A 9525-nucleotide genomic window follows, 5' to 3' on the forward strand; every position below is an offset into this window, starting at 1 on the left:
CGTTGCGGGACGTGCCCAGTTTTACGGAATTACTTTAAATAAACATATAAGGATGAAAAAACCATGTACGCACAAGTAAAAAAAACCTGCAAAAGAATTATGCTATCGATAACTTGGGAAAAGGGAAACAAAGTTAAAACAAAGTTTCGTGAAATGGAGGGAACATTTTATGAAGTAGAAAGAACGTAGCTCATTCCGGAAACGGTTGACTGACGGATAAGTTGGTTTTTACTAAATCCGAAAAAGATATGCGAAATACATCACAAACAAACATTTTGCCAACGCTGGCTAGTGACGGTCTCCAGAAATTGGCAACTGCCGGTGTGAAAAAGAAATAGTGGAATTGGTAATCCCCATTAGCAACGACCGGTGCGAAAATCGGTTGCTATCCAAAATAGCAACGGCCAGCGTTGTGAAAATAGCAACTCAAATGGCAACTCATCGGTGCGCTTGCTCTAATGCAACTACACCGAAAATGTTTGTAAATCGAAACATGTTCTGTGTTGTTGCAGTGCCAAGTATGATGACAGTTCTTCAAGGTATGCTACATTTTTGTCTATCCACGCACACAAACAAATCTCGTTATGAAAAATTTCGCGTTTTGTATGGAATTCAGAACATTTTTGGAAATTTCTCGTTTTATGTTGTTTTATATCTGATTTTTTTGGTTGGAGAGTGAATCTCCAGTTAAAACACACTAGAAATTTATATTCATTTAGATTTAGTGTGAAAAATTGCGACAATATGTCGAAATAAAATAAATAAAAATGCTATATTTCTAATAGTTGGAGCATAATCTTAGTCATTGTCATAGTTCATGACTTTTGTTGCTGTATGAAACATAAGCGACTCTATTTAGAAGCGCTATTAGAGTACAAGAAAAAAACGAAAAGTGCAAAAAGGTTACCGGCAAATTGATGAAAAACAGCATATTTTACCTAAACCGCAGCATGTTTATGTATTCCCCACAAATAAAACATGTTTCAACATCATTTCTATAACTTTTCAGGAAAGTATGTTTTATAAGTTTAATTTAAAATGTAAAATCATTTCAAATTTCATACAAAATTGGAAAAAGTTCATAACGATCACTAATACTGATGCATCGACGTGAATAGCATACCTTGTAGAACTGTCATCATACTTGGGTTGCAGTGTTGCACCACCCCAAGAACGAAAACGACATTAGTAAACGTCAGCAACAAATTGATAAAAATAATCATCTTAAATGTAAACAACATTAATTAGTTATAATTCGGTGGTGTCAATTGCCCACTTAACGTATATCGAACCATCACTTTTTGTTGATATTATTAATCGATATAATTTGTTAGTTCAGTAGTATCAAGTAAAATGCGTAAAACATGGGTCAAACGGGACAACATCTACTACAAGCCGTTTTACAAACAAAAGCTAAAGATGACCTTGCTAGGAGTGTTGCTGATGGCCGTTGTCTTCTTTGGTTACCAGTTTTTCTACATCAGTCAGTTGCAAACAGAATCGGGCACGGGGAACATTGTCCGGGTGGAGGCAGACCAACATCAGGCTAATAATCAACGTGTTAATTCAATAGGGAACGACGCTGGTTCGGAAGTGGACGGAATTCGGGACGAAGGTGGAGGACTATCGGCCAGCGTTAACCAGAGTGGCAATTCCAAGGGTCCATCTCAGGACAGTCGCTACGTTTTCGTAGAGAAGGTAGGCAACTACGAAAAGAAGATACTCAGGTAGGTTTGGAAAACAGTTCTTTTCCATAACCAGTGGGTTTAATAGATTGTATCTATATTAAAGGGGCATTCGGTTAAGTGATTTGGACCTATACTCAGAGCGTTCGCGGTCATCTTTTCGTTGCTTGCAAGGAAAAAGTCGGCTAATCGATTGGGAGAGAGTTAATGATGATTATTGCGACTGTCCAGAAGACGGAAGCGACGAACCGAGTACGAATGCTTGTGCCCAAGGACGCTTCTACTGTCGATTCCAGAAACGGCACCTAACCGGACGAGGTGGCTACACTTCGATACCTAGCTCCTGGGTGAATGACGGTATTTGCGACTGCTGTGATGGATCGGACGAATGGCTGCGGAAGCAGAATGATGGCATTATGTGCCAGAATATTTGCAAACAGAAGTTTCCATATTAGATGGCAGAAAAGTTATGTCTAGAACTGATTCGTGATTAGTAGGCATTTCGATGAAAATATGCGTATGCGAGAACTGGTGCGAAAGGATGTGAGTTTTTCCTACGTTAAACAATAAATTAATTTAGTATCATATATTTACGAATAGTATCTACTCGCAAATGTTGATGACACGATCCTGCCTTTCTTTATATTCTATCGGATTAAAAGACGCTGTAAGATTCAAACGTGACAAATCGCTTACATATTCGCAATAAAATTTCTTTTTTTTTTTAGCAAACATTACTTTTGACCATTCATTCGAAAAAATTTAAATTTTGTTTTGATTGTTTTATATTTTTAAAATCTGTTTTAATTTCATCAAGATACAATTTTAGATATTCTCGAATTAACAAGATGCATCTACACCTAATGAAAAATAGGTTTAAGCTTCGGAAAAAACTTTTCTGGCTTTTCAAAAACTTTGATCCAAAATTAATACTTTGAATTTTGTTGCTATTTTTGTTGTGTTTGTTTTCACTGCTTAACTTAGTCAGAAATATCGATTCCCCTGTGAACTCACCAACGTTAGCTAGTTTTGGCTAGTAAGTTGTTTAACATAAACCTAATATCGTCCAAAAGAAAATTATATCAAAAATATATTATCATACGCCTCTCACACGATCCTGCATTTTAAAGTATCTTTAAAAAAAAAATATAATCTATACTCCGGAAAATACAATCTGTATTGACAGATATTCACGCAAAATAAATGGCATGCTAGAAGAGTTATACCGATAGCATTAGCTGTACAATTGCTAGATCACCTAGTACAGCATACTAATGGAGTTTGCTGCGTGATCCGTTTGCCTGTTTTTACCGACGTAACTCAAATAGGAAATGCTGCTGGAGAAAATGACTTGGTTGGTAGAGAAGAGTGAGCGATCCTGTAAGTACATAGAAACGTGTTGACGATGAGGCCGAAGTTAGCTCGCTACTGAAATGTGTTAGAGTTTAAACTTATTCAAACATTTTAAATTCATAGCTGACAGAGGTATGTTATGAGTAGGACAGACTTGAATTGAATACAGTAAGTAAATAATTGTTATTAAACATTACAAGTTTATCATTGCATACTTAAGACTGAGGCATTACGAAACTGGGATGAATAAAACTTTTGATGAATAAAAACATATACTGAGGTGAGAAGGGTGTGAAGAAAGAACGTAATCGAAACCAAAGAACCTTACGGGTGGCCTCTTGCAAACACACGACTGATTATCTGGTTTCGTAGATTTACTATCACTAGTTCGAACGAGTGACAACAGTTAAAAACAATAAGCTCCTCAATCGAGTTGTCGGCTTTTTGTGAAAAAAATAATTGTAGGTATAATAATACCATCAATTTCGTCACGAAGTTCTTGTTCTTGCAGTTTTAAAACAACTAAATTCTGCAATAATCGTTACTTAAAAAACAACTTTTATTAAGGTGAAACGGGATTGTGGCCTTTTCCTATACAATTTTGAGGTTAGAGTTCTTTTTACTTCTGTATTTTGATCGTAAAAAATTCGGCTTCCACTAAATAAACAGCACTCAAATTGCTACTTCGGGCATGCAACAGTTGTGAAAACAATTGATCAAAGTTTAATGTACGTAGTCTTCATAAATCAAGAAAAAATTAGATTGCAAAATTCGAGTTGATCGCGACCACGTCCCGATTCATCTTAAGTAGCCCGTAAAATGTAGAATTACTCAATTTTCCGAGATCATATTGCTTCTGTTTTTGGTAAAAAAATTGGAAAAGGAAGGTCCCAAACTCAATAGTTTATCCGTACACAAAAGAGGGCTTGAGTGGCGAATGACCCCAAGGGTTAAAACCACTATAAAAAAGGTGGGCTTGTGGAGTTGCGTGATGATCAACTAAAACAACAGTTACTTTAAATGTATGTATTATTATAACCGGCAATCTCGAATTGATACAAAACGAACACAGCTGCGATTTCATTCAATGTAATTTTCACTTTTATATATCTTATGCTTTAACAAAAAATGCAATGCACACGTACGGGCTTAAAATTGAAATTTCAATAAAAGAGATCTATTACAAATGTACACATGTAGAGTAATCAAGTACGTTTAAGTCAAACTAAAAGGTTTAAATGAAAACATCATAAAAACGTGATTTTCAATATCGATCTCGTTATCATCGATAGCCCTTGCATAAGCATGAAACAAAGGAGAAATTTAAAACTTTCGTTTAAATCGAATGATTCAATATCATTGATTAAAACAAGTTGGATTCGGTTGGGGTACTCTGATTGACCTACCTCCGAGAAACGCTCATCACTGGAATCACATACATTGGGAAATACGATTCACTGGCCTCGTGCACCGAGCATTATTCACTTAGAGCCGTTCTCCTCATCATCGTCGTCCGTAATCTTGTCATCGTCAATGTCCGTATCGTTACCGGTAATCATTTGCACGGGTTCGCTAGTTTGATCAGTTTCCTCGTGGCTAACCAGCATAGCCTGTGGCTGCGGTTGCCCATGCACGCTGTCTTCTTCAGCTGGTGAAGCCGTCGTTGACAAGTTTGTAGCGGTTAGCTGCTGTTGCTGCTGTAGATGCTGTTGTGCGAAAACGTTGATCTGGTACTGCCGGAATCGGTTCAGCACCTCGAAGTGCGTGAACAAATTGGTTGAATTGGCCTCGCTGGGGTAGAGGTGGCGATCAAAGGGCGCACCAAGACGTTTCAGCAGGTCAGTGAACGCTTTCTCCTCTTTCCGTATCCAGGGCCGGTGGTCGTCTTGGATCTGATATGGCGTAACGTGCACGTGGACACTGATCCCCAGCCGGCACAGCGTCTCCAGCAGACTTCGTGACGTGATCCAAGTGTTTTTCCCACCCCCGTGACCGCCGTCCAACCAATACATGTCCTTTATTCGTGAAACCAACCGCATCATTGTGCTGTCGTCCGGTGTCAGTGTTTTATAGTAGTGAAACTCGTAGATAAACTGATTGAGGACGACGCAGCCCTTGCTGAAACCCATTAATGCGAGGTTTGCCTTATCGAGGTTTAAATTTTCTCGCCACCACAGAATCTCACTGATGTCCGCTGCGCTGGCATTGCTGCTGTTGATGGCTGAGGTCGATGTATTGGCTTCCGACGACGCTGTACTATTTTGCAGATCGGACTATAAAAGAGAAAAAGTAAAAAAAACTACATAAAAGCATTTGTTCTGCAGGCAACGTTACCTGTAGAACGTCTACATCTATTTCCTGACTACCATCTAGACTCGTCCCACAGAGTGTTGAGTTTGTGGCTGCTATTAGCTTATGCAGTAAGTCCGGTTCTAACACAGGCTTTGTCAGTTTTTTCGTTAAATTGATAAGCAATCTAAAATTTCAATGAACAAGCTTTGTAAAACAAAGAATATATTTAAAAAATGTTTTCTCACTCTTCTAAATGTTGCAGTGAATAGTGCATTGGTGTATGATCGGGAATGCCTGCATTGTTTCCGCGGACAAAATTATCAAAACAGCTAAAAGTGCTATACTCCATGCGCATCGGCCGTACGACTACTATGTGCGCTCTGGGAAACGAATCTCTCAACAGCAGGGCAGTGTTTTCCAGATTCCATTTGATGTAGTTTTTGTTGTCCCGGTTGGTTTCCATTTTTTCCGGGATATCCTAGTGCAATGAATAAATATTGTAGAACTGATAAAAATTAGTCGCTACCATTACATGTCAGACCTGCACATCACCACCGAAATAGACGACCGCCGTACATTCATCTTTGGAGCGTAGCAGCGGTGGACAGTAAATGATATGGTTGGTTCGGTTTTGGTAGCCTTTGATACCGTTGAGCCGAACGGGACCTCCTTTTGGTAGTTGTGACCCTGGCTGCTGCTGCTGAGGCTGAAGCGGGGATTGCTGTTGAAGCTGAAGGATTGATGTTCCTGCTATACCGGCAGTACTACCGCCACCTGTCACCGGTCCTCCACCGGCAACACCAGCAGTACTTCCACTTCCACTGGTTATGGCACCTGCGGCGGTAGCCGTTGTCGTGGTCGTGTCGCTACACCTCAGCGTATGCATCGCACACACGCCTTCTGGTGCTGGAAGCTCAATGTGACTATTATGCGGTCAAATCTAGGGACGGAATAGAGAACTGAGCAGCTTTAATTATTTTGAAAAAAAAAAATGAATTGAATATTTCGAACGGAGTATTAGAGCATTGAAACACTATTACATGATGTTTAAAGTGAAGAATGCTGGATCACATTTCGATTTCAGTCACGTATTATTTTATTTAGATTTTTTTGTCGAAAGTAGTACTTCAAAAGTCGATCGCCTGTTTATTCAGACTTGCTTTAGTACTACTAGAATGTCGAATGTATTGATTGCTTTCTATCGAATGTATAAAAAAATCGTGAACAATCAGGTATTAAAAATAAAGCAAAACCATTGCAAAAGAGCATCGAATAAATCAAGCAGATTGTAGATTTCTGTCCTCCCAGTCTGGTCCCGAGGTACGATACCGGGCTAACAAGTCGTCGTATACTCGGGTCCCAGCTCAAAACTAGACTGTTAGTATCAGTAGGATTGTGTAGCACTAGTTTCTGTGGACGCTGCTGACAAATGCTCTGGAACTCTGCCCCCTCTATCTTTCTACTTGAGTATAGCCTTCAAAATCCGATCAATCGGCCCTTGATAAAGACAGTAATCAACCTTTTTAACGAACATGACACTATTATCGGAAAGCCATAGCAGAGTATATTTGAAGTAATGAGCCATTGCCAAGTTTCGTCAAATTTTTCGGTGTAAATAGACGTTCTCTCTTTCTCAAGGATTTTTTATTCCCATATCGTATAGAACTGTGGTCCTGGCAATGTTTTATAGTCTAGTTTTACATAGGTCTCATCATCCATTTTTACATCATTTCAGTGAAAGATGTCGTCAAGCGAACTTTCCTTCCTCTTGGTTTAATCGATGCTCCTTGTTTTGAATTTCTTTTCGGCATACGTTGCTTCGTGTATGTCTTCAGGCAAAGTCTCTTCTTAGCACGTACAACGTTCGATACAAATGTACCTTTTTCGCCACATCACGTACAGACGCTGAGCTTTTACGCATGGATGCCAGGTTATTTTTTCAAATATCTTCACGTACCGAGAAAAAATATCTTCACGTGTCTTTCAACCCGAGATGGCCCGTTAAAACCTAAAACCGACTGAAGGTTGCGAAAATTACCGGCATATCGAAAGTGAGCAAAGGAGAAAAGGTCACCACCTCTGCAAAATGCGGGTCGTAATCATATTTTCAATGTCTTCCATCTTCACACATTTTTGTCTTCACACACAATGATGTCTTCACCACTGGGTAAATGTCTTCGGTTTGAAGACTGCTTTTACGATCAAACATTTCCTTGATTTTCTAGTCAATTTCCAGACACACAGTACCACGTTTTTGACCACTTTTCGGTAAATCCTGGAAAGAGTTCTCTTCAGCATACTTGCGGCTTTGACGCTTACTCCTTTATCTTTCGTCAACTTTCTCAGCGACAGTCCTAGCACACTTCCCCATTTGTGCACGATTTTTGTTACATTCCTTGGCTTACAACAATCTTGCATGCACAAATCACAATGTCTAATCAATTGTTAGATTAAATTTATTGTAAAGAAAGAACCAATAACAGCTCCAGGGGAGGTTTCTATTTGGCAAACTATCCTTGCATCAATTCGCTGACCTTTTCTATCATGACTTGCACTTGGAGTGGTTTTGCTTAAGGATTACCGGCAGCAGTTTTTATGTTTGAGACGGCTCACTAGCAGTTCCAATCAAAACAAAGCCACGCGCATCCCAGAGAACCGATGCCATGACGATTCCAGCGAATGGGACTGTGGAATCCATTGTTTAAATTGTTCATTCTCGGGTGTTAAATGATAGTCCCAGGGTTTGTTTATACCTTACCTTACCAAACAGTCCCAAGCCGTGGTGTGGCCTTTAGTGTACGTAAGAGTCGTCTCCATTCCACTCGGTCCATGGCAAATTTTTTTCGTTAGCTGTTTTAGAATATTTTTTCTTTTTTGCTATAACATTCAAGTGTCTAAATCCAAAATTTGGGCGCAATATCATGAAATCTGAATTTTTTATGACTTTTCAAAGCTTGGCGAACTGACGTTTTTTGTCTTTTTTTTTTTTTGAAAAAAGTACATTACTTTGAAACGCTCGGTAGCTTCAATGATAGCTTGGATTTTTTTGATGTCAAAGAAAAAGTTGTTGTAAATATTGTGCAAAACAAACCCTGCAAAGATATTGTAAAATTTGGTCATAATAGGCCTGACACTAGAAAAAAATTGAAAAAAACGTGTTTTTTGTAGAAAAGTAGCTTAAGAGTTTAGTTGCCGCAGTTTGCCACGGTTGTGACTACATTCAATATTTAGGTAAAAACGTAAGCTTTCAAATGAATACTGTCCGCTGCTGCGCAAAACTGCGCAAATTGCCACTTTAGTGAAAAAAGCGATAGCAGTTCTTTTAATTTTTTTTTGAGGTTGAAATTTCATCCAGGATTAATTTTATACATAACCATTATACCCTATTAATGGAAATTTATGATATCGAACTCAATCCGTGAGAATAAAATAAAAATTTGGGCAAAAATTACAAAATTTATCAATTAAAAGTTATAAAATAAGTGTTTAATAAGAAATAGTAAAAAAATCTTTATGAAACTTTTAATTATGTCAAATTTTATCGCTTTCTGCAAATTTAAAACAATATTAAAAACATTCAGCCCTTTTCAATTTATGATCATGAAATTCGCTAAACTGATTGAAGTGTTGAATACTAGCAGCAAATTCATACCATCAAACTCCGGCTAACAATAGCCCGTTTGAAGATTGCTTTCGCTTCGCACTCGTTGGCATACAAAAGTAAAGCACACATTTTGCTTTACGAGAAAAAAACAAAAAACAGTCGTCGCCCTCCGCATCTTTTCGTATTCATTTAGAACGTTGTGTCATTCCAGTGTCTTGGCTTTCAAATTTATAAATTCGTTGAATTTTATTATGGAGCCTTCAACTTCAGCGGCACCACCTAATTCAATGTCTAGTAAGTTGTCAATTCATGGTGTTATACATGTATTTAAATGTCCTCTTCAACCATAGAAACCGGATTAGAAAGATAACATATATATGAAACAATAAAACATAGAAGAAATGAACATTGCAGCGGAAGACATTTTTCCTGCTGATAAGTATAATGAACTTCAAATTTTCTGGAAACAATTCAACACGAGATTTAAGCGATCACAGCGGAAGATGATAATGCTGATGATGATTTTTTCAATTTGTAATTAGTTTGTATTACTTATGTTGTTTTAGTTTATTTAAAGAAATATATATATAT

The 9525-nt window shown here is 38.1% G+C and overlaps 2 protein-coding genes across 5 annotated transcripts in view; one reads left to right on the forward strand and one right to left on the reverse strand.

The window, feature by feature from the left end:
• Positions 1 to 1167: 1167 nt before the first annotated feature.
• Positions 1168 to 2272, forward strand: LOC129724420 (uncharacterized). Of its 2 annotated transcripts, XM_055679319.1 has the most exons (3): positions 1168 to 1483; positions 1574 to 1727; positions 1792 to 2272. In XM_055679319.1, the coding sequence occupies exons 1-3, from the start codon at positions 1354 to 1356 to the stop codon at positions 2138 to 2140; spliced, it is 633 nt and encodes a 210-aa protein (XP_055535294.1). In that variant the 5' UTR covers positions 1168 to 1353; the 3' UTR covers positions 2141 to 2272. The 2 variants fall into 2 exon arrangements, with proteins under 2 accessions (XP_055535294.1, XP_055535284.1); XM_055679309.1 differs by having other exon boundaries at positions 1168 to 1727.
• Positions 2257 to 9525, reverse strand: part of LOC129724396 (mitochondrial protein C2orf69 homolog) — an 84798-nt gene continuing 77529 nt past the window's right edge. The window contains exons 2-6 of one of the 3 annotated variants that reach the window (XR_008727918.1): positions 5872 to 6289; positions 5576 to 5808; positions 5373 to 5514; positions 4445 to 5311; positions 2257 to 3063 (exon numbers count right to left, since the gene is read on the reverse strand). Coding sequence is in view for 1 of the 3 variants with exons in the window: in XM_055679283.1 (XP_055535258.1) it covers positions 4520 to 5311; positions 5373 to 5514; positions 5576 to 5808; positions 5872 to 6216 (1512 nt within the window). In the remaining 2 variants the exon portion in view is untranslated. Of the gene's footprint in view, positions 3064 to 4049; positions 5312 to 5372; positions 5515 to 5575; positions 5809 to 5871; positions 6290 to 9525 lie in introns of those variants that run through there. The other 2 variants (XR_008727913.1, XM_055679283.1) reach the window with 2 other exon arrangements.

Source organism: Wyeomyia smithii, chromosome 1 (assembly GCF_029784165.1).
Source record: "Wyeomyia smithii strain HCP4-BCI-WySm-NY-G18 chromosome 1, ASM2978416v1, whole genome shotgun sequence".
Taxonomy (NCBI): domain Eukaryota; kingdom Metazoa; phylum Arthropoda; class Insecta; order Diptera; family Culicidae; genus Wyeomyia; species Wyeomyia smithii.